Source organism: Chanos chanos, chromosome 15, assembly GCF_902362185.1.
Source record: "Chanos chanos chromosome 15, fChaCha1.1, whole genome shotgun sequence".
NCBI classification, from domain to species: domain Eukaryota; kingdom Metazoa; phylum Chordata; class Actinopteri; order Gonorynchiformes; family Chanidae; genus Chanos; species Chanos chanos.
The window spans coordinates 19,605,117-19,629,552 of NC_044509.1; the positions used below are offsets into that span (position 1 = coordinate 19,605,117).

At 44.3% G+C, this 24,436-nt stretch overlaps 1 protein-coding gene across 1 annotated transcript in view; it reads left to right on the top strand.

Moving 5' to 3' along the window:
• The window catches only part of LOC115828406 (receptor-type tyrosine-protein phosphatase delta-like), a 23,794-nt gene extending 1,038 nt beyond the window's left edge, over positions 1-22,756 (top strand). Inside the window, exons 2-36 of the mRNA XM_030792384.1 lie at positions 120-265; positions 457-598; positions 898-1,083; positions 1,898-1,906; positions 2,578-2,595; positions 5,000-5,110; positions 5,668-5,679; positions 6,023-6,292; positions 6,774-7,039; positions 7,267-7,582; positions 8,481-8,623; positions 8,759-8,903; positions 9,737-10,042; positions 10,516-10,709; positions 11,101-11,124; positions 11,328-11,445; positions 11,953-12,549; positions 13,199-13,290; positions 13,852-14,108; positions 14,687-14,780; positions 14,983-15,192; positions 15,313-15,473; positions 16,153-16,268; positions 17,078-17,175; positions 17,290-17,413; positions 17,634-17,809; positions 18,865-18,984; positions 19,241-19,395; positions 20,031-20,316; positions 21,046-21,224; positions 21,526-21,652; positions 21,732-21,857; positions 22,002-22,156; positions 22,307-22,442; positions 22,688-22,756. Coding sequence (XP_030648244.1) covers positions 120-265; positions 457-598; positions 898-1,083; positions 1,898-1,906; positions 2,578-2,595; positions 5,000-5,110; positions 5,668-5,679; positions 6,023-6,292; positions 6,774-7,039; positions 7,267-7,582; positions 8,481-8,623; positions 8,759-8,903; positions 9,737-10,042; positions 10,516-10,709; positions 11,101-11,124; positions 11,328-11,445; positions 11,953-12,549; positions 13,199-13,290; positions 13,852-14,108; positions 14,687-14,780; positions 14,983-15,192; positions 15,313-15,473; positions 16,153-16,268; positions 17,078-17,175; positions 17,290-17,413; positions 17,634-17,809; positions 18,865-18,984; positions 19,241-19,395; positions 20,031-20,316; positions 21,046-21,224; positions 21,526-21,652; positions 21,732-21,857; positions 22,002-22,156; positions 22,307-22,442; positions 22,688-22,756 — 5,684 coding nt within the window. The remainder of the gene's footprint in view (positions 1-119; positions 266-456; positions 599-897; positions 1,084-1,897; positions 1,907-2,577; positions 2,596-4,999; positions 5,111-5,667; positions 5,680-6,022; positions 6,293-6,773; positions 7,040-7,266; positions 7,583-8,480; positions 8,624-8,758; positions 8,904-9,736; positions 10,043-10,515; positions 10,710-11,100; positions 11,125-11,327; positions 11,446-11,952; positions 12,550-13,198; positions 13,291-13,851; positions 14,109-14,686; positions 14,781-14,982; positions 15,193-15,312; positions 15,474-16,152; positions 16,269-17,077; positions 17,176-17,289; positions 17,414-17,633; positions 17,810-18,864; positions 18,985-19,240; positions 19,396-20,030; positions 20,317-21,045; positions 21,225-21,525; positions 21,653-21,731; positions 21,858-22,001; positions 22,157-22,306; positions 22,443-22,687) is intronic.
• Positions 22,757-24,436: the final 1,680 nt, after the last annotated feature.

Consider the following 24,436-nt stretch of genomic DNA (forward strand, 5'->3'; position numbering starts at 1 on the left):
AAAACAAGGCTGTGTTCACCTGACAAGAAGCTACTAATGGTTTGCGCAAGCCAAAATACAAAAGAGAGTTATCTTCTGACCCGTTCTCTTTCTCTCTTTCCCTCGCTGGCTTTTGTTAGCACCGCCCAAATTCATTAGGACCCCGACAGACCAGATAGGTGTGCAAGGAGGCGTGGCCTCTTTCGTCTGTCAGGCGACCGGAGACCCTCAGCCCAAAATTGTCTGGAGCAGAAAGGGCAAGAAAGTCAGCAACCAGAGATTTGAGGTACTAACCCTGAAACACTTGCGCTCTCTCTCTCTCTCTCCCTCTCTCTCTCTCTCTCTCTCTCTCTCTCTCTCTCTTTCTGTCTCACACACAAAAACACGGCCCCAGCACACACACACACACACACACACACATGCACACACGTTCTCTCAGCCTCTTGTGTAAAGCGCTCGGTGTTTTCGTGTTTGCAGGTGATAGATTTCGAGGACGGCTCGGGCTCAGTGTTTAGGGTTCAGCCGTTGCAAACGCCGCGAGATGAAGCCGTTTATGAGTGTGTGGCCTCTAATGAGGCGGAAGAGATCAGCGCCTCCACACGCCTCACTGTTCTACGTGGTACATACAAAAAATATATATATATACCATACATTATCCACAGAGAAAGAAATGAATGAATGAATGAATGAATTAAAATGCAGATGTTTTAACAATAAAGTGCAAATGATAACAACTACCTCTCGTTCTGTAGACTGGATTTTTATTTTAAATGTCTGATTATTTTTTTTTCCAAAATTTTATGTGTGTATGGCTTTTGCACGCGTGCACGTGTATGTGTGTGTGTGCGTGCGTGTGTTCGCCCATGTGTGTATAACATAAATGTAACAGTCTAACGTGTTATCCATATGTCGTTGTAGAGGACCAGTTGCCGGGAGGCTTTCCCTCTATAGACATGGGTCCTCAGCTGAAGGTTGTGGAGGGATCTCGCACGGCCACCATGCTGTGTGCTGCCAGCGGCAACCCTGACCCGGAGATCAGCTGGTTTAAAGACTTCCTGCCCATCGACACCAGTACCCAGGGCCGCATCAAGCAGCTACGCTCAGGTAATTCACTATAACAGCTACACGCCGGTTTCTCCTACGAACTTGTGAACAAGTGTGTGTGTGTGAGTGTGCCTGTGCTTGTGTGTGTGTGGGCGCGTGTGTGTGAGTGTGCGTGTGTGCCTGTATGTGTGTGTGTGGGCGCGTGTGTGTGAGTGTGCGTGTGTGCCTGTATGTGTGTGTGTGGGCGTGTGTGTGTGAGTGTGCGTGTGTGCCTGTATGTGTGTGTGTGGGCGCGTGTGTGCCTGTGTGCCTGTGTGCGTGTGTGTGTATGTGTGCCTGTGCCTGTGCGTGTGCGTGTGTGTGTGTGTGTGTGTGTGTGTGTGTGTGTGTGTGCCTGTATGTGTGTGTGTGGGCGCGTGTGTGTGAGTGTGTGTGTGTGCCTGTATGTGTGTGTGTGGGCACGTATGTGCGTGTGTGTGTGTGTGTGTGGGCGCCTGTGTGCGTGTGTGTGTGTGTGTGTGTGTGTGTGTGGGCGCCTGTGTGCGTGTGTGTGTGTGTGTATGTGTGCCTGTGCGTGTGTGTGTGTGTGTGGGCGCCTGTGTGCGTGTGTGTGTGTGTGTATGTGTGCCTGTGCCTGTGCGTGTGTGTGTGCGTGTGGGCGCCTGTGTGCGTGTGTGTGTGTGTGGGCACATGTGTGCCTGTGTGTTTGCAAAAACTGTCTCGACCTGTTTTGATCTGAGTCTAAGAAGACTTCCTCCTCTCACTGGCTTCTTATCTTCCAAACCCACCATTCAGCAACACAGTGCTGTTTCTGAACGCTTCTAAAAGAATGTAATTTCTGTACTGTTTCTCTTCTTTCTGTTTTAATCTACAGAGTCCTTTGGTAAGTTTGCAACACTGAGGCACAAGCCACATTTCTGCACACTCTCTCTCTCCCAGACACACACTCACACACACACACACACACTCTCTCTCACACACTCTGACACACACTAATACTCAGTGGTAAAAATGCATGTCAGTAGTTACTCACTGATAACATTCCACACACAGTAAAACAGCCTTGTGTCACACACTCACTCCCCTGTGTCACAGCACTCCTATCACGTAGAATTAGTAACCTTCACCCAAGCGTTCTCCTTTTAACATGTGGCACTGATCGCTCTCTTTCTCTCTCTCTCTCTCTCTCTCTCTCTCTCTCTCTGAGTCTCTATCTCTCCTTCTCTTTATCTCTCTCACTCACTCCTCACTCACTCTGTCACTCACAAAATCACACTCAAAGTCCCTTCCTGACATTTATGATACCTACATATCGCTCTCCTCTTTTTCTTCCTCTTTTCTCTCTCTCTCTCTCTCTTGTTCTCCTTGATAAACTTGTTCCCTGATAATGCTGAATGTTTAAAGTGGCTGTCCTCCCTCAGCCATCTCCTGCTTTGCTTCTCTCTCTCTCTTTCTCTCTCTCTCTCTCTCTCTCTCTCTCTGTCTCTCTCTTTCTCTCTCTACTAACTCTTCTTCTCTTTAATCTCTCATTTGCATCCATCCCCACACATGCAGGGGGAGCTCCAGTTCGAGGTAAGAGACCGGAGCTAACCACGTTCATTCATTCACTCACTCATTCATTTATCCATACCTTTCTCTCCTTCCTCTCTCTTCTTCACATCTGTCTCACTTCGCTAATCAACTGTTAATCTTTCTCTTTTTCGATCTCTCTTTCGCCTTCTCATATTTACTAAGTACATCTGTCACGCGTTGTAATCCTAAGACTTTATGGTGAATGTCTATGATTCACTACACTTGTGTTTGATTTCTCCTTTTTTTTTTAAATGTTGTGTCTCGGCCTTTCCATGTTTCGCTTTTCCAAATTAAGACCGTGGAATGAATGAGCAGGTAGCTGTTTTGAACGCACTTTCGAGTCCTTCTTTAAATCAATGAAATTCCATTTATTGAAACAAAAGATGTCAACCAAAAAGACTTGATAATTCCAATAACACATAAAAGAAAACGAAAATAACTTAGATTTGTAATATAAAGGGAAATGAAGTGAATCAAAAGTGGTCAAAAAATCGTTTTCAACCATCGTCGCTCAATCCGCATTTACCAAAAACAAACTTCCAAATCCATTCTCCCGGGTTTTTCCCACGGTGACGTAAATGTGCCCTGGCTCTACCGTAAGTACAAGCATAAACTTTCACCTAGAATGTCATTTTTCCAACTTAGCACAAACAGGTACATAGGTGCATAAATAATATTAATATTCAGATATATTTACGAAACACAAAGTTATTAATTCACAAAATGGCTACAACATGTTGATTAAATAACAGGTTTATAAACCCCTTTTTTTCCACGCAGGATAAAAAAATAGCTCTTTTTAGAATGAATTTATCTTTTTTTTTTTCTCCCCATGGAAAAAGTGAACAGTTTGTGCATGTAGAATCTCAGGGAAGTTTTTTAAGAATGTAGAATAAGGCAGATGTGAACACCCGAGCCCTGTTTGGAAGGTCTTAAATAGAGCTGACTTGTTCAAAGGAACCTGACAACGTTTGTGCCTTTGCAGTAAGTTGCGTGTGGTGCTGTATCACAAGCTTTCACTTGAATTCAGTTTTTTTTTTTTTTTTTGGGGGGGGGACTTTTCAAAAGACACAGACTGTTTCCCTGCAGTCTGCTGGTGAAGAAGAAGACCCCCCCCCAAATATTCTTTTCTCGTCAGTTGTTTTTTTTTTTTTGGGGGGGGGGGGGACTTTTCAAAAGACACAGACTGTTTCCCTGCAGTCTGCTGGTGAAGAAGAAGACCCCCCCCCCCAAATATTCTTTTCTCGTCTTTTTTTTTTTTTTTTTTTGGGGGGGGGACTTTTCAAAAGACACAGACTGTTTCCCTGCAGTCTGCTGGTGAAGAAGAAGACCCCCCCCCCCCCAAAATATTCTTTTCTCGTCAGTTTTTTTTTTTTTTTGGGGGGGGGGGGACTTTTCAAAAGACACAGACTGTTTCCCTGCAGTCTGCTGGTGAAGAAGACCCCCCCCCAAATATTCTTTTCTCGTCAGTTTTTTTTTTTCTTTTTTTAATTGGCGCTTCTCTTTTCAAGACACACTTTTTTTTCCACACTCTGGCTTAGTCTGTGTTCTTCTCCTTTTCTTTTCTTTTTCTTTTCTTTTTTTCTTCTTTTTTTCTTCTTTTTTTTAGGGTTGGAATCACACAGCCTCGGCAGTGCAGTTGACATGGTGGAGAGATGATATTGCCTCCTTTTTTTTTTTTTGGTCTTTCACCTCTCTTCTGATACCTCCGTGGGTTTCTGAAGATTCTCCCTCTCTGTCTTTCCCTCAGCCGATAATGCAGCGAATCTCTTTGCACTTTTTGCTTACTAATAAAAAACAAATCCACCTTATTTTTCAGATTGGACTGTACACCGGGAGCATGTGAATAATAGCATTTTTGTTTTAATGGCATTTTTTTTTAAATATAGAAACAACATATTTCTTCTTGAATGTTTATGCAAACCTTTGCCTGCCTGCTTTATTACCAAACTCCCTCCCTTAGAATTTTTTTCCCCTAGTTTTTTAAAAGCAGTTCCAGTTAGAACTCTCTGGGACTTTCTTTCTATTTTTGATCATGTCATTGCTTTTTTTTTTTTTTGTTTGTGTTTTTTTGTCGTTTTGTAAACCATTTGTAGTCACAGCATTCACTAGAGATAGAGGGATGGAAGGGACAGGAGAGAGAGAGAGAGAGAGACAGACAGAGAATAAGACAAACAGAGAGATAGTTTGTACGTGTGTGCATTACCCAGAAGATTAGGGAAGATCAGTAGAAGTATTTTATAAATATTAATGAACATCCTGTCATAGATAAGTGCTTTCCTTTGTTTGTTTGTGTGTGTGTGTGTGGGTTGATGTGTTCGTGTATGTGCATGCGTGTGTGCGTGTGTGTGTGTGTGTGTGTGTGTGTGTGTGTGTGTGTGTGTGTGTGTATGTGTGCGTTCAGGTGCCCTACAGATAGATCGGAGTGAAGAAACTGATCAGGGGAAATATGAATGTGTTGCTACTAACAGTGAAGGAACACGCTATTCAACACCTGCCAAGCTCTATGTCAGAGGTATTCACACACACACGCACACGCACACGCACACACACGCACACGCACACACACATACACACACACACACACACACACACACATATACACATGCACACATACACGCACACATAAACATACTCTTACTTACATCTATTTTGGGTGTTTTAGGCAGTAATAATGTATTTCTTGTCAAAGACACTTCCTGTCCTGTAAGTAAAAACAGAAGGAAGAGAGCATGTAGTCTGTAGTCTGTTGTGTCTCATAGGGGGTTTTGCATGAGGCAGGATTTCTCAGTTAGCCAGATCAGTTGAGCCAGAAGTCAAAACTGTCTAATAGGAGAGACGGCAAAGCAACATTCCCATTGGACAGTCTTGGCTGTTGGCTTATGTTATCCGGCTAACTGAGAAATCCTGTTTTATGGAATACTGCCTGGAACGACATGGCCCCTTTTTCTTGTTCGGAGGCTCATTTGACATTTACTCTCTGTTTCTGTCTCTCCCTGTTTGTTCATACTCTCCTTATCTTTCTCTTCTTGTCTCTTTGCATTCTCCTCTTGCTTCTCCTCGACTCTCCAGAGCTGAGGGATGGTACGCTCTCTCTCTCTCTCTCTCTCTCTCTCTCTCTCTCTTTCTACTCTGTCTGTACGACTAAATATGTATATCATTAGGTAATTAATAATGCTGCAACATTAATATTGCAAAATGAGGTATTATATTATACATCATTATAAATAAAAGTAATACAATAAAACATGACACGATATTATTCAAACTTGTATCGTAGTTGATTATCTCACTCTATCTGCGTAAAAAATGATGATGCGTTTCCTAGTCATGAGTAATAGCAGGTAATCTAATTTCTCTCTCTCTCTCTCTCTCTCTCTCTCTCTCTCTCTCTCTCTCTCTCTCTGTTTGACTCACTCTATGTCAGTGCGACGTATTCCTCCTCGTTTCTCGGTTCCTCCCATGGACTATGACATCATGCCGGGCGGGAGCGTGAACATAACGTGCCAGGCGGTGGGCGTGCCCATGCCGTACGTGAAGTGGATGCTGGGAGCCGAAGATTTGACCCCCGAGGATGACATGCCTATCGGGAAGAACGTTCTAGAACTCACGGATGTCCGCCAGTCTGCCAACTACACCTGCGTTGCCATGTCTACCGTAGGAGTCATAGAAACGGTGGCCCAGATCACAGTCAAAGGTGAGACGATCCTGAAGCTCATGGCCAAAGGTCAGAGTCAGTGAGCCATATGTGTCAGAGGTCATTTTCTGTGAGACAAACCGTAGTGTTAGAGGTTCCTGCATATGACCAGTACAGTTCAATGCAAATGTATTAAAATATCTGTCGGTGTCAGTCTCGCCAAAGCATTCAAATGAATGAGGTCATAAAGCTCCAGGGCAGTAATAAGAACAAAGTAACCGTGGTAATTATCAAAGTAATGTTTAGAATAACACACTCTATTTATTGACGGAAAATAAGGACACTTTTTCCTTTTTAAAGCAGTTATTAGATCTCTCTCTCTCTCTCCCTCTCTCTCTCCCTCCCTCTCTCTCTCTTCTCTCTCCCTCTCTCTTCTCTCTCCCTCTCTCTCTCTCTCTCTCTCTCTCTCTCTCTCTCTCTCTCTCTCTTCTCTCTCCCTCTCTCTCTCTTTCTCTCTCTCTCTCTCTCTCTCTCTCTGTAGCCCTGCCCAACCCTCCTGGAGCTCCAGTGATCATGGAGCGTTCAGCCACCAGTATAACGCTGATGTGGGACAGTGGGAATCCTCTGCCCGTGTCCTACCATGTCATCCAGTATCGGCCTGCCTCCTCCCGGGACCCCTTCAAAGAGATTGACGGCGTGGCGACCACTCGTTACAGTGTGGGCGGGCTCAGCCCATATTCGCACTACCACTTCAGGGTCATGGCGGTGAACTCCATTGGCCGAGGACCCCCCAGCCAAACAGTGGAGGTGTGGTCTCTCTTCTCCCGTCCAGCCATTGTCAGTGAATGATTTACAGTGTCACAGGTGGCTCTCAGATCTATGTCATTACGTGATATGGTGTGATAGAACGTATTAAAACTGCAACTTTAATGTTATGTGCTATTGAATCTTGCACTGTAACAGTCTTATTGTCTAATATGTGACTTTTCTCCTTCGAGTGATGCACAGTTATTTATATATATTTATTTTATAAGGCTCGGACTGCAGAGCAAGCGCCAAGCTCCGCCCCCAGGAGGGTCCGTGGACGTATGCTGAGCGTCTCCACGGCGATGGTGCACTGGGAGGAGCCAGAGGAGCCAAATGGGCAGGTGGTTGGTTACAGGGTGTATTACACGGCCGAGCCCTCGCTGTCCGTCAACCAATGGCATAAAGAGATGGTGCGCGGTGCAAACTTTCTGACCATCCAGAATCTCACGCCCGATAAGACTTATCACATCAGAGTGCTGGCCTTTACCGCTGTGGGAGATGGCCCCCTCTCTCACGATCTACAGATCATTGCCAAGACGGGAGGTAAGAAGGGTGTGTTTGTTTGTGTCGGAGTGTCAGAGCTAGAGTGTGTGTATGTGTGTGTGTGCGTGTCTATGCGTGTCTGTATGTGTGTGTTTATCTGTGGGTGTATAAGTATTGTAAACGCAATTATTAATTGTGATTATCAGAGGCTGTACATCCCACTCACATTTTTCTGCTGACTCATGTTACTGACGGTTTCATTTTGTGGTCGCGCATATTCTACAGCAAAGTCTCGCCTGTGAGAGAAAAAAGAAATCACAGCATGTGCCCTGCTTTTCTACATGCGTTCTTCCTCAATGAAAGACAGCTCATTCACCTCTATTATAGTTAACAGCCAGCAAAAACAGACAACAACAACAACAACAACCCCCCCCCCCCCCCCCCCCCACACACACACAAAAGATTACTATTTTGAATGAAAAACAGACCATTCAGGCTTAGCTCATGAATCAGACGCCAGCAGTACTCTCTGAGGAAAGCCTGTGATTCAGCAGACTGTCGGAACCCATGCCACAGGTCAGGGGACTTAACGTGGACTCAGCACAAACGTCTGCAATTCGTTACAGCACGCGTAATAGAGATTTATGTGTTTGGATGTAGCACAGATGTTTTGAGAAGCGCTGTTAAACGCCGCTTGAGTATTAATGAAAGGACCTCATTAAAAAGAACCTTTTTGCAATGAATTAATGGCACCGGCCAACATTGCCGGTCAGAACTACTACAATATTGACTGCTCAGCCCGAAGGAGAGTTTTTATGCGCTGAAATGCTCACACGCAGAAAGATCACTTGTAAATTAGTGATTTGCTGTCGTGAATTGTTTCAGTGTTGGTGAAGTGTGTATACTGTTCTTTTTCTCTCCCTCCTGCCCTCTCTCTCTCTCTCTTTCTCTCTCTCAGTTCCGTCTCAGCCCACTGAACTGAAAGTGGAGGTGAAGTCAGAGACGAGCGTTTTGCTCTCCTGGGTTCCGCCGGCTCAAAGCGGATCTGACAGTATCACAGGATATGAGCTCATATACAGACTCGCAGATAACCCAGAGGAGGTACACACACGCACACACGCGTGCGCGCACACACACACACACACACACACACACACACACACGTGCACTCGCACACACACACACACACACACATGCAGCATCAGTGTTTAATTCAGTCTCTCTGTCTCACTCTAGCAGAAGATCACATTTGAGCCCAATACCAGTTATCTCCTGAAGAATCTGAAACCCTCTTCCACATACATCATCCAGCTGGCCGCCCGCAGTAAACACGGCCTGGGCGCTTTTACCAGCGAAACCACCATTCAGACTCCTGAAACACGTATGTTCTCTAAAGGCCAACACTCACGCTTACATATGTATGACTGTTTACTCAGACAATACCCTGGGACGTGTAGGAACTGTATTCTCACTTGAAATGCGTTCTCACTGTCACTGATCCCCTGTTGAATTGCCTCAGAACTGCATTAAGCACTGCATTAAAGGAAAAAAAAAGGGATATAATTTGATTGGGTGGGTGTGCTATTCTAGAGCTCTGTGATCTCTGCTTATAAGGGTAAGTTCTAACTGCAGCTTCATACAGTGGTGATGGTGTGTGTGCCCAGAAGTGCTCCAGTGAATTTTACAAGCAGAGCATCTCCCTTTGATCCTGTAATACCACGCTTCCTACAGTCCGCTATGGTCTTAGCTAAATACAGTATATCAGCCCGCGCAGTCTTTAATTTCTCTTGGTTAATGAATAGCTCCATGAGGACAGTAAGTGAGAATTTGAGCACAGAAAAAGTCAGGCAGAAAAGCAGAGACAGAGAGAGAGAGAGAGAGAGAAACAGAGGTGAGTTAAATGTTGACTGTGTGTCTGTTTATGTCCCATCTCCTCAGCTCCTGTATGTTAGTCATGTGATATACGTGGTCTTTTACGAGCCTGTTCCAGTGAGCTGTTTGTCTAATTTCACTGACGTTGATTAGAACATTGTGCAGCTCGTTGAGTTTTTCCTCGATACTGCTGTGTTTTGTTTTCATTTTGTTTATTTTCTTGTTTTCCTCGCTCTCTCACCACCCACTCACTCTCACACTTACCTCTCATCAAACTAATGACCAATCAAATCGCACAAAAAATACCCCCCCCCCCCCCTCCCTTTTCAACTATCCAATCAGTACCCATAGCCCCTCCACAGGAGGTGACATGCACAAGCCCCTCCTCCACCAGCCTGTTAGTAAGTTGGGCTGCCCCGCCTCCGGGGGCAAAGAATGACATCTTAACTGGATACTCCATCCGGTACACTGCTGTGGAGCTGGATGGCGCCAAGACCGAGCACATTGATCGAATCCCACCAGACTGTTTCCGATACCGGATGGAAGGCCTGAGGAAGTGGACTCTTTATTCCCTGATGGTGGCTGCCCACACAAAGGCTGGCCTTGAAGCACAAAGTCTGCCTGTGCTGGTCCACACGGAAGAAGACGGTACGTTGTCATGGCAATGCTCCCCACGCTCATACTCCCAGCCCTCAGGCTCAATCCTACCTCCTTTACCTCCATTGAGACAAACTCCTTTCCCTCCTTTAAAGCAACCACCTATACCTCCTTAAAGGCAATGTCATCCCCTCCCTGGACGTCTTCAGTCCTGTGCTCCCTGTTTCTGGACCTCCTGCCGCACCTCTTTTTCTCCCCTCGGAACTGTGCCATATTTACCACGGAATGACACCACCACCCACCACCTCCCACTGAGTCGGATGACTTTCAGTTGACCGTGACTAACAGCTTTAAATTTTTCGAGACATGAAAGTAAATTCTTTTGGAAAAAAAATTTCAGTGGACAGTCAGTAGACTTTCTTCGTCCTTTTTCCTTCTGGTTTGGCGTCGATGCTGACAAAAAAAAAAAAAAATTTTTCTGAACAAAAGACATTATTTCCCCTCTCCCATAACGCATTCAACAGTTCTGAGTGCCCCTCCTCTCAGCGTTGAGGTGGTGGCGATGAACTCCTCCACCATTAGTGTGACGTGGCAGCCTCCTGTTGCTGAGCGACGGCACGGAAAGATCCGGGGTTACCAGGTGACGTACATCAGACGATTTTCAGGGCAGCGTATGGGGTCCCCCAACATCAAAGAGCTACTTTTAAGGGACTCACAGGTGAGATGACCCTCCCATTAAGCTGGTCGCACAGTCTGGTGTGTTCATTACTGCTGAATATTTGTGGAGTGAAGATTGTGTCATTTCCCTCAGTGCAGTTGCACAGTCCTGTCTTTCATCGTTTTATAACAAGCTCGCTAGTTTTAGAGCTTCCATTAAAACCAGGACGTTTTCTTAAATGGAAGCTGCCGGCACTAAAGGCCCCGCAGAGTACTTTATCCGTCCTCTCTGTTTTGTGGCTCTCGTTTAGAATAATATTATGAAATTCCGCATGTGTCTGTCGCTAGTGGCCATTCTTTGGCAGTTTTGACACTTACTGCAGCTTACCTCTCTCTCTCTCTCTCTCTCTCTCTCTCTCTCTCTCTGTTCCCTGATCCCTTCATGTCTTAAGGGGCAGAATGATTCAGCTGTCTATGTGAGTGAATACATTTGAATACAGTCATACATACTCTCTAAAATACGCACTGAAACTCCAACAGACACAAAACAGACCTACTCCGTCTAGAATGTCCCGCACACTCAAGACAGATTTACTCATCCTCAAATTCTGAACTCACTTGAAGTCAGTCAGTTTGTCCCCTAATTCTTTTTAACTTTGACTCAATTTGTGTGTTTTAGGAGCTTTTGATCTCTGATTTGTGGCCGGGAACTGAGTATTCGGTGTTCGTGGCTGCATTCACCTCAAAGGGTGATGGAGCTCGAAGCAAACCTACAGTTGTCAGAACTACACCAGCCTGTATGTGTATACACGTGCACACACACACACACACACACACACACACACAGTGTAATGTTACAATGTACACATTTTATTGCTACATTTTTATGTTACAAGGACATCATCTCAGTTACATAGTTAATTTGCAAAATTACAGTTATTTTTTATGTCACTGAGCCTAGATTCCATAAATACCTATGGCATTACTACATAGTTGTTGTTATTTGATATTATAGTGGTAATATGGAATTCATCACCCCAGTACTGGTACTATGGTAGTGCTTTTTCCACTGTCTCTCAGTTCCATAGCAACTGCAGTGTTCAATAATTCTATGTTACATTACCTCAATGTTACAGTAGTGTAGTCTGACTCATTATGTCAGTGTTACAGTAATAGCATGTTACATTTGTTCTTTGTTACAGTAATGTATTTGTAATCCATTATCTCAGTGTTACAGTAACACTCCCCTTTCGCATTGCTGAATTGGTATTTTGGATTTTGTGTGTGTTCTGACATTTCTGCAGTGCCTGGGGTGCCCAGATTGACTGTCAGCTCTCCCACTGTCGGCGCCGCCCTGTTAACTTGGCAGCCCCCTCCCTCTGCCCTTTCTCCTCTCCTCGGCTACCGGCTGGCTTACGGGCGTTCTGACCTCCTCCCAACTGCTCCTCTCACTGAGCTGCAGCTGCAGCCATCTCAGTCTAACCACACCGTCTCAGGCCTGAGGGGAGGAGAGGCTTACGTTTTCCGTTTGGCCGCTCGCACCGCGGGCGGTTACGGAGAATACGCAGAGGCGCAGCTGCACACCCCGGAGGCCCCTCCAACTGGCTTCCCCCCAAACCTGACCGCGGTCTCCGGGAACTCGAGCTCGGTGCGGCTCGTCTGGGACGGCGTGCCGGAGGAGGAGAGGAACGGCCGTATAATCGCGTACCGCGTGCAGTGCAGAGCGGAAGCCTCTAACGGCTCGGCCGTTGCCATGGAGACGGAGGTCGCCGAGCCGACGGCGACTCTGACCGAGCTGAGCGCGGACACGGCGTATGTGTTGAGAGTGTGTGCAGTGACTGCCGCAGGCCCTGGGCCCTACAGTCCCTCTGTTCGGTACAGAACGCAATCAGTGGAGGAAGGTACGACCCCACGGTGCACCGCAACCCAGCCAACATACATCAAACCCTCCCCAGCATCATACAGGAGTCCGACAATCCTCAAGCCCACATTTACAACCTTCCCCGACAAACAGAAGGACAACTCCTCACGCCCTTACACACCAACCTTTTCCGTAACAGTGAGGAAAGGGTGGTGAAAATAAATAAGACCTGCATAACAGCCTGTCTGTCTGGCCCATTGTCTAGTCCGCAGTGTGTCTGCCAGTCCATTTGTCTGCCTGTCTCTCTACCTGTCTGTCTGACTATGCACGTGTGTCTGTATCTCTGTCTGTGGTGCGCTAAAAGCCAGAGAGGATGCATTACAAGGTAAGAACGCTAAGCTGGGCGCAAGTCTACCAGTCGGGTAGAGCCGAGAGCGACTGTTCAGGTAAGTGTTTGTTCTTTTGAGAGTTGGTGTCGCTCTCTGCTGGAAAGGGTTAAATCCATTAGCGATAGAGCTTTGTGGAGTTACGGGCCCTGTTGATAAGTTGCCGAGGGCGTTTAGAGAGTTGTGTTAGTAAACTCTGGCTGTGCAGGATGGGGTTCAGTCAGACAGTGTTCATTTCTATGTGGGCCGGTCACGTGCTGATCGTGGTGCTTTTTTTTTTCTTTTCTTTTTTTTTTTAAACAGTTTTTGCAGTGAACTTCCGTGTGAAAGCTGCCATGAAGAGCTCGGTTCTGCTAACCTGGGAGCCAAAAGACACCAAATCCCAACCATTCACTGTAAGAGCTACAGTCATCTTTGTGTGTGTGTGTGTGTGTGTGTGTGTGTGTGTGTGTGTGTGCGCGTGCGTGCGTGTGTGTGAGTGTGTGTGTGTGAGTGTGTGTGTGTGTGTGTGAGTGTGTGTGTGTGTGCGCGTGTGAGTGTGTGTGTGTGAGTGTGTGTGTGTGTGCGCGTGTGCGTGTGCGTGTGTGTGTGTGTGTGTGTGTGTGTGTGAGTGTGTGTGTGTGTGTGTGTATGTGTATGTAGTTTAGGTTCTTGTGACTAAATAATCCATTGACGAGATAAATCTCCAACTGATGGGGACCTTGTGGAGACATTAGCGAAGCAGGGACTTTCGAACAAAAAAAAAAAACGAAAATAGATGCTCGTTCTTAAAATAATACGTATCGAAATGTCTTTTTGAGTAAAGCAAGGATTACGTTATTAATCTGTCATTGGACTGAAAATGGAAGTCACCGAGAAGTCTCCTCTATGCTATAAAAACAAGAGAGTTTGTAAAGGTTTGTGTGTGTGTGTGTGCGTGCATGTGTGTGTAATGCTCTTTCTCTCTCTGGTCTCAGATCATATATGGTGACAGTGAGAGTGTGGAAGTTGATGGTAGGCTCGGTCAGAAGCTGATTACAAAGCTAAAGCCACAGTCGCAGTACTCCTTCCTGCTGACGAGTAAGGTTCAGAGCGCTGGAGGCCTGCAGCACCACGTGACGGCCATGACGGCTCCAAACCTCATGCCCAGTAAACCCCTCATACTGGACAAAGCCAGCTCGCCGGGCACAGTCACACTGCAACTACCAACTGTTCAGGGCAACGCCAAAGTCAGGTCAGATTCGCACATTTACACACACGCGCATACAGACACACACACACACACACACACACTACTTGCTTTCATACGCATAGACGTGAACACACATTCGTGCGCGCGCACGCACACAACTACACACACAATAAACCAAATAAGGAATTCATAATCTTCAGGGGAACTGATTGTCTCAAAAAGAAGAAAAAAAGATCAAAAGTATCAAAAAAGTGAAAACGATCAGTCAGATATGTCTGTGAATCCCACCCTCTAACTTGAAATTTTTGTTACGCAAAAAAAAACCAAAAGAAAAAAGAAAAGAAAATGAAAGGCTATATATAATCGTTATAACCGAGTACTAATTAGATGTTTTGCTGGTTGCGCATGGCTGATTGGTTATCATGCAACACTGGATTGTTATTGGATTGAGGAGAGTAATGTCTGAATGTAGGGCAGTAACAGTCAGTCATTGGGGAGTTGTTGCTGGTTATAGGGGAATTATGCTCGGGCTTTGGGCAATAGAGGGGGAGTAATGGTGTGTTATATTGAAGTATGGGTCGATTTCAGAGAATAACATTGGACTCTTGGTACCTTTATAGAGGCTATTACATGGTGGTGGTGCCACTGAAAAGACAGAGAGGTGGAAAGTTCCTGAAGCCCTGGGAAGATCCCGATGAGATGAACCTGGATGAGGTAAAACATTCCTATTTCAAATCTCTATTGAAATATTTAGTGATTCTTTGGGATCATTTAAATGTTCTGCTGTACGCACCAGTTACGTGTACGTAAGTACAGTGATTTGTATTTTTTCATTTGTCTTGTTTTGCATTCGTTCTGGAGGTGAAATAAGGAGTGCATTTATATGGCATAATAAGTTTTATGTTAATTTTTCTAGCTGCTCAGGGAGATAAACGGAACTGGTCGAGCTGTTCGTGTGCGGAGGCAGGTAGAGCCTAAGGCCTACGTAAGTGCCCACTTCCAGAATCTTCCATCAGAATTCACACTAGGGGATGGACGCATGTATGGAGCGTTCACAAACCGACAGTTCATCAATGGGCAAGAGTACATCTGTTTCGTCTTAGCCATCCTGGAACTGTCAGAGAATGTGAGTGTGACTCTCTCTCCCTCCCTCCCTCTCTCCCTCTCTCTCTCTCTCTCCCTCTCTCTCTCTTTCTCTCTCTCTCCATGTGAGCTGGTTCTAAGTTGCGTTGTGTTTCTCTCGCAGACGGTGTACTCCACCAGCCCGTTCTCTGACACGGTGGTGTTCTCAGATGTAGAGCCGCAGCCAATCGTAGATGAGGAGGAGGGGCTTCTGTGGGTCGTGGGGCCGGTCCTGGCTGTCATCTTCATCATCAGTATTGTCATCCTTATCCTGATGTATAAGAGGTAAGGGAGAAGAGCTCAGAGTAGGACAGAGAGAAATAGATAGATACAGAGAGAGAGAGAGAGAGAGAGAGAGAAATAGATAGATACAGAGAGAGAGAGAGAGAGAAAGAGAGAGAGAGAGAAAGAGAAAGACAGATTGAATGGTCGAGTGGTAAGGAGAAAGCAGAGGTAAGGATGTTGTCAAATGATGTGAAGTTAGGAGAGAAAAGGAGAGACTGACAGAGAAGAAAGGTTTGGACGGAAGGGCAAGAAAAATGATGCATGAAAAAAAGATCCTACGTGTCTTTGCAAATAATGAAATGTCTAAATGTCTTTTCAATGTCTCTGTTCTTTTCTTTCTTCTTTTTGGGATCAATCAGCAAACCAAACAGGGCAGTTATTTTTCACACGCAGATTTCTTTATATCTATATCTATCTATCTATCTACATACATATATATATTTTTTTCTTATTGTTTACATATATGTAGTATTTGTCGACATTTTAAATGGTTTGTGTTAAATGTAACCCAGACAGATTTTCCTCATTCCTATTCGAATTTAACCTCTCTCTCTCTCTCTCTCTCTCTCTCTCTCTCTCTCTCCCTCTCTCTCTCTCTCCCTCTCTCTCTCTCTCTCTCCCTCTCTCTCTCTCTCTCCCTCCCTCTCTCTCTCTCTCTCTATTCTCTTTCATGTTACAGGAAGCGGGCAGAGCTGGAGGGCAGGAAGTGCAGTTTTCCCAGCAGCGGTAAAGCCATGAGCTCCCAGCATCCCACTGACCCTGTAGAACTGCGCAGAATCAACTTCCCAACGCCTGGTAATACACACACACACACACACACACACACACACACACACACACACACACACGCAAACACACACACATGCAAACACACACACACGCACACACACACACACGCACACACACACGCAAACACACACACACACACACACAAACATACACACACACACACACACGCATGCACACTTACACACACACTCACACACACACACACGCATACATAATTGCACATTTCCACCCACACACACAGAGACACACTAAACATATGTAATCTCTCCGGTATGACAGGTCCACGTGCCTCTGGCTATCGACGTTTATCAAGTTAGTGATCCTCTTCTCTCTGCGTGTCTGTGGAGAACCATGTAGCTCTTCTTTAACTCATTCAGGTCACCTCAGTACTGATACAGCACCCGTGAAACATACTGCTCTGGTCTCCACAACCCTAATACTCAACCACTGAGACTCACCTTCACATGAGAAATGTGTTTCTCTTTGCCCATGATGTGAAAAGTGCTCCGTCATTAAGTCTTTTTTTATTTATTTATTTATTAACTTTGTTTTATTTTAGCCAGAATCTTCCTTTGTTTTTTTGTTAAATGACTAATTTCCACTTGAGTGTGCATGAAGCGTTTGAACGCATTTTGACTAATGATTCTTTTTAGTGCGTCTGATCAGCTCTCTGGAATGTTCCACTTGCTAATGGAGTCTGTCTTCTTACCCATTATTTAAATGGGCCTGCTCAGCACACACATACATTCCCCGGCTTGGATTTTATTAGTTTATGTCCCCTGAATAACTTAATTTTCTGGGTTTCATATTGGCAGGTATGGCTAGTCATCCACCTATCAGCATCTCAGAGCTGGCCAGTCACATAGAGCGGCTGAAAGCCAATGAAAATCTCAGATTTTCCCAGGAGTATGAGGTGGGTAGACCTTTGTATCCTTGACGTAGCTCTCTCTTATACATAAACAGGCATACTCATTCACACACACACACACAGAAACATAATGAGCATATTGTGTGTCTTTGTTTTTAGTCTATTGACCCTGGTCAGCAGTTTACATGGGAACAATCAAACCTGGAGGTGAATAAACCAAAGAATCGATATGCAAATGTGATCGCTTATGACCATTCAAGAGTGCTGCTCTCCAACATTGACGGTATGTTCTTGTGTTTTGTGCATGTTTGTTTGCGTAGGTGTGCATTCATGTGTATAACAGCCTATGTTTTTGTGCTTTTCTGTTAACTTCTCTCTCTCTTTCTCTGAGTGTACGTGAGTGTGTGTTCACGTGTACGACTGCCTGTTTTTGTATGTTAGCATTCACACACGCCCACACACACACCCACACACTCACACATCTTATGTTCACTCATGCTCAGGTGTTCCAGGCAGCGACTACATCAATGCCAACTTCATAGATGGTTTCCGCAGACAGAGTGCCTACATAGCCACTCAGGGTCCTCTGCCGGAGACCTTTAACGACTTCTGGAGGATGATCTGGGAACAGCACACAGCTAATATCATTATGATGACGAAACTGGAGGAGAAGTCACGGGTGAGCATGCAAACGCGCGCACACACACACACGCACACATGCATGCACATATGTACACACACAACATGTATGTGACTCAGTGAATTATTTCTGAGTGCACATGCCTTTAAATTTCTCAGGTGAATTCAGAGCTTTATTTAGTGAGAGAGCATGATCAGGAGTTACACAGAAATCAAATATAAATGATGAGAAATATTAATAATTTATAGCACAGCCTATAAATGATGAATCACATTTTTTCAGCTTTACTGCCACATCACATGTGAAGTACAGTGCTGTGGTTAGTCTAGCTTATTTAGCACTGCATTTTTCATGGATTTTTAATTTTAATTCGTTTTAAATTTAACTGTTTAATGTCACAAATGTGTCGGTTTGTCACACAGAAGCCCAGTGTGATTTGTAGCGGCAATTAACACTTCTGAGAAGCATAATTAAATATTAAGAGGAAAATGTGTGGGTTGACTATGACATCATAATGCATGTAAATCTCTAATACATTATGACACTAACACTTATATCTAACTTAAAGTTGTGCTCTAATTATGATGAATACCTTTATGTGAGGTAAATGCTTTTTGTCTGTTACCCCCTAGATGCCCTCCTATTTCTTCTCCAAGGCAAGACGTCTCATAAGCACCCAATCAAATCTCTTTCTCTCACTTAGCACGTGTTCACTCTGTCACATTTTCTCTCTCTCTCTCTCTCTCTCTGTTTCTCTCTGTCCCTCACAGACTTTTTCACTGTTCTATGTAAATTCCTCACTTGACTTGTCTCTTTTCTTGTGGAAAACCATAAACACTACCAGGATTGTAACTGACAGCTCTACCAACTCACCACTGTATGAGCACTGCATGCTAGAGCTGTCCAACGTTTGTAGATACTAGACCATACACACGAATGAGTTTTGATCGAGGTTCTACTTCTAATGAGGTGCATGATAATTGAAAGCCTCTTTGTGATGAAATTACACTACGAAAACATGGAAGAGACTATAAATCTTGTGGATGATCCAGAGTGTTTGACAGAGGTGTTTGATGATTAAATTTTCTTCACAGAATAAGTGTGACCAGTACTGGCCGAGCAGAGGGACAGAGATGTACGGTCAGATTCAGGTTTCCCTTCTGGACACGGTGGAGCTGGCCACTTACTGTGTCAGGACGTTCACCCTCTATAAGGTACATGCCTCCTACCCTCACCTCATGTTTGGAAGAAAATGTCAGTATTTGACGTTTTACTCAAAAGTGTTTTTACCTTATTCTGCGCACGACCTGTACTCTTTATGAGGTCCACGGACTCACTCAGTAAATCTCGTGCCTGTACAGAGAAAACTTGTCAGATTCCTACTGTTAATAATCACCTGACAAGCGCCTGTGAAACTGTGCTCTTATGTGAGTGTGCGAATCGTATTCGGTTCTTTTTGTGTGTTATTAGAATGGCTCCAGTGAAAAGCGAGAGGTCCGTCAGTTCCAGTTTACTGCCTGGCCAGACCACGGCGTGCCAGAACACCCCACTCCTTTCCTGGCCTTTCTACGACGGGTCAAAGCCTGCAACCCTGCCGACGCTGGACCCATCGTGGTCCACTGCAGGTACTGTGTCATAATAACGATCCGCATGTCGCCATGACAACTCACAAAGCCATTACCAGTTACCATGGACACATATCAAAATCAAAGTGATGTAAACAGCCTCCTAAACAAATGTATTCAATTAGTGTTTAAAAGAAAGTTTTTTGACATAAGAGGGGATCAGGAGGTGAATTAAATCAATGAACAGTTGTGCTTTAGTAACACGTTTATTTAAACATCTCGTATCTAAATTCAGTCTGCGCTCTGAGTGAAAGAATACACAAATGGGATATTTTTATCTAAGTTTTAAAAATGGCCTAAACCACATTCAGTCATACAGGCCCCCCAAATCCTGCTCAATTTAACTTTGAATAACCACAGGTAGTGGTGGAGGTAGTTCCCCACGTAAAAAAAAAAAAAAAAAAAAAACCCAACAAAAGCTGGATGCTTTGGCTATAAATGATGAAGTAATCTACACTTTAAAAAGTCCATAAGAAGTGTCTGACTGAGAAGAAGTGTGGGTTTGACCCTGTCTGTCTAATTGTCTGTCTGTTTCTCCCTCTCTCTCTCTCTCTCTCTGTGTCTCACTCTCCCCCTCTCTATCTCTGTGTTTCTGATTGTACTTATGAATGTGGTAATGCTGCTTTTGTTCTCAGTGCCGGCGTTGGCCGTACTGGCTGCTTTATCGTGATCGATGCCATGGTGGAGCGGGTGAAGCAGGAGAAGACTGTGGACATTTACGGTCACGTGACTTTAATGCCTGCACAGCGTAACTACATGGTTCAGACAGAGGAGCAGTACATATTCATTTATGACGCAATCCTCGAAGCCGTTACCTGCCGCAACACGGAGGTTCCGGCCAGGAGCCTGTTCTCCTACATCCAGAGGCTCAGCAAGACAGAACCTCCAGAGAACATCAGTGGAATGGAACAGGAGTTTAAAGTGAGTTCTGAGTCTTCAAGATTCCGGAACGTCAGCGCCCCTGCTTGTCTTGACTTAATTTCTGCTTGGTTTAGACCTATAACCAGAGCTTCGACTATGCCTTGGAAATGATTGAGCGCGCGCGTGTGTGTGTGTAAGATAAGCCTTCTCTGCTGACAGTTGGTTCTGTGAGTGTATCAGTGCTTAACTGCTGCCACTCACGCTCTCTCTTTCTTTGCTGTAAAGCAGTACTGAGTGCAGGGGTCAGAATGACAGATGCTCTGATTACGTTTTCCCAGAATAAGTGGGTCAGTGCACATCCTCTTTGAACATCAGAACAGAGCTTTCAGGCACATTAGCAAAGGAAAATGTATCATGCTTATTCCCTTCCACTTATGCCTTTTCTTTTTTTTTTATTTTTTTTTTTTATAAGAGATCATTAATCTCTGTCCTTTTTACCACAATACAATTTAATACAAAGAAATCCGTTCTCATTAAATTCAACCCACAAACCACAAGCCGCTGAATTACAGCAGTCAGTGCCTGTCAACAGTCATCTTTGAAGTACCACTGTTTCCAGATTTTCCCCCGTATTAATTGACTGAATTAAAGTGTATTCCAACAAACTGAAAAACAACATTAAATAGATTAAAAGATGACAAAAGATGAGCAGAGAGCATTTCCAGGGCTGTGACTGGAATTAAATTGCCGTTTCTCTTCCTCTCTGTCTCTCTCTCTCTCTATCTGTAGCGTCTGGCCAACGCCAAAGCGCACACGTCACGCTTTGTCAGTGCCAACCTGCCCTGTAACAAATTTAAAAATCGCCTAGTCAACATCATGCCATACGAGACAACACGCGTCCGCCTACAGCCAATCAGAGGAGTGGAGGGCTCCGACTACATCAATGCCAGCTTCATAGACGGTTATAGGTAAAGCCTTTTCAGCCATAGGGTATCGCTTTTCAACTTGGGGGAGAAACAAAACAGAAAAACAATCTGAAAAACAGATTATTACAGCAATGTGTTTTGTATTGTGCTGTATCTGAAATGGAGGGATCATTTAAAAAGATGCATATCACCAGCAGAGTTAAAGAACAATGCACAACAAATGCACAATACCACCTCAAAATAATAATGATAATAATAGTCTGATTTCTTTATGAGGTTCAATATTTCATTTGATCCCTCTCTCTCTCTCTTGCTCTCTCTCTTTCTCTGTTTCTGTGTGCAGACAGCAGAGGGCTTACATTGCGACTCAGGGGCCACTAACAGAGACTGCGGAAGATTATTGGAGGATGTTATGGGAGCATAACTCAACCGTCATAGTTATGCTCACCAAACTTAGAGAGATGGGCAGGGTCAGTACACACACACACACACACACACACACACACTCTATCCCACTTGATGGTGTGGTTGTACTGTGTGTTGCTGCAGGAGAAATGTCATCAGTACTGGCCCCTGGAGCGGTCAACACGGTATCAGTATTTTGTGGTGGATCCAATGGCAGAATACAACGTGCCTCAATACATCCTTCGAGAGTTTAAAGTGACGGACGCTAGGGTAAGGACCCAAACACACACACACGCACACACACAAACACACACACACACACACACGGCTACACAAGGAATTGACAAGGAAAAGACCTCTTAAGTTGTGTTCTGTATGCAAACACTAGCTGAATGCCTTTGAATGTTTCCACAGAATGGGCAGTCTCGCACGGTCCGACAATTCCAGTTCACTGATTGGCCGGAGCAAGGAGTTCCAAAATCTGGTGAAGGTTTCATCAACTTTATCGGTCAAGTGCACAAAACAAAAGAGCAATTTGGACAGGATGGACCAATAACAGTCCACTGCAGGTTAGGCTCTGCCCCAAATGCACAATAACACAGGATGAAGGATGCTTTGTTATTTTGTCTGATGGCTATGAATTTTTATGCGTTTTCTAATTTATGCTTATGTTTGCCTCTGTGTCTGTGTGTGTGTGTGTGTGTGTGCGCATGCTGTAGTGCTGGTGTTGGCTGGACCGGAGTGTTTATTACTCTCAGTATTGTCCTGGAGAGGATTCGTTATGAAGGTGTAGTAGATATCTTCCAAGCAGTCAAAATGCTACGCACACAAAGACCAGCCATGGTGCAGACAGAGGTGAGTGAGTACTCACACACACACACACACACATGCACACATTATACACAAATATGTATGCTCACACACAAGCAGACATTATACATATATATGTGTGCTCACACACACGTACACATTATACACACATATGTATGCTCACACACCACACTTGTTTACACACGTTTACACAAAGCTCACACAAAGAAGCATAATGAGTGTAAACTATCTTGTGTGTGTGTGTGTGTGTGTGTATATTTGCTTTACAGGAGCAGTATCAGTTTTGTTACAGAGCAGCGCTGGAGTATCTAGGTAGCTTTGATCACTATGCAACATAATGGTCCCAGACTGTCTGGGACCATGGGCCGCACTGATCAAGCCAACCAAAACTCTGGAATCGATCACACTGTTTCTAGTCTTCATTCATTTTTTTCTGTTAGAGCAAAGATTACGACTCCTCCAACATCAAGAGACGACACAAGGCTGATAAAGGCCGATTAAGGCCGCAGTCGGTTGCTAATGCTAAACTCTGTGTCGTTGCCAAGTTCACATGCTCTTACGTGAAAAAAAGTTTGTCTCCCGAAACAGATATAGAAAGATCCCTTATGAAACTGAATCACTACGTGACATGTTGTCCAAACACACTTGGCCCAGGTTTGGATCCTGAACATGCCCCTCGCACAAGGACACGGCAGTAATAACCTAGCTGTCAGGTTTTTTTTTGGTTTTTTTACATTTCGCTGTCGTTATTTAAATATTATTTACATCTAGACGATATGTTGCTTTCATAAATGTATTAATCTTTTAGTATTGATTTTTGAATCCTTTGAATCATTTTGAATCCTCACTTCCGTAAACATTTGACTAGTGAACAACATGCATGCACACTGCCACCAGAAGCAACGCCTATACAGCGTTAACAGTGAAATGATCAAAGATAAACGAAAATGTATCTTGTGTGAGACATTTCAAGACATGTTATTTTGTGTAAAATGTTTATTTTCTGTGTGTAACACCCAGCCACCCACGCTCTTTCTCTCTCTCTCTCTCTCTCTCTCTCTGAGTAAAGCTGTCAGGTTTGGAAATATGTCTCCAAAAACATCTGCCACCGTTTTTGAAGTGCAGAAAAAAATGTAGCTACTAAAGAGATTTGAACTGCTAATCCATAGAACACTGACAGTACTTCTGGCTCAGCGACACTGAGCGACGTTTTAGCAAAAAAACACGATTCCAGTCTTTTGTGGCTGCTGAGACAATGTTTATTTATGGATTAAGTCAGCGTTTACCTTATATTTCCACAAGGACGAAAGTGGAAATTGTAAGTACACAAAGCTAGCTGAGCCACAGTTTGAGCCACAAGCAGTATGGGTATCAAGGCGCCATTTTCTTTCTTTCTTTTTTTTGTTCAAATGTCAGGCAGCAGTTGTCAAGGACACAATCTGTATTTATATTATCATGCCCAAATTTGCCTTTTTAGTTCTGTGTTTGATTATGGAGTTATTGTGTCATTTGTGGAGAATACTGAGCTGAGAACTTCAGCAAAGCACACTGTCACTCTCTAGCCATACGACTATGTCTAGCGATCACTGAAATGACTCTCATAAAGAAGTTTTGACAGGTTTTTTTTTTTGTAAGACTGTTTTGAAGAATTAGTTCTGTGGCATGCCCTAATACAGGTTGTAAAATGGATGTTGCCGGTTAGCGAAGCTAAATACACCAGCACCACAGATTCCTCGGTAAAGCACAGTCAATGGAATACTGAAATATCTACACATGGATTTTTACAAATCACATATCTGATTTAAAAAAAAAACAAAACAAAACAAAAAAAAAACACATGCATGAGGGTGAATCCAATGAAAACAGCAAAAGTTATAACCAACAATTACTTATTCAGCTCTTGACAAAATATTTCATTCCCAAACAAAGTTTTCAGTGTAAGTGAATCACAGCCACAGCAAACACTTCACACTGTTTTGCTAAGACAGTAGGTTTACCGTAACGTGTCAAACTGCAGA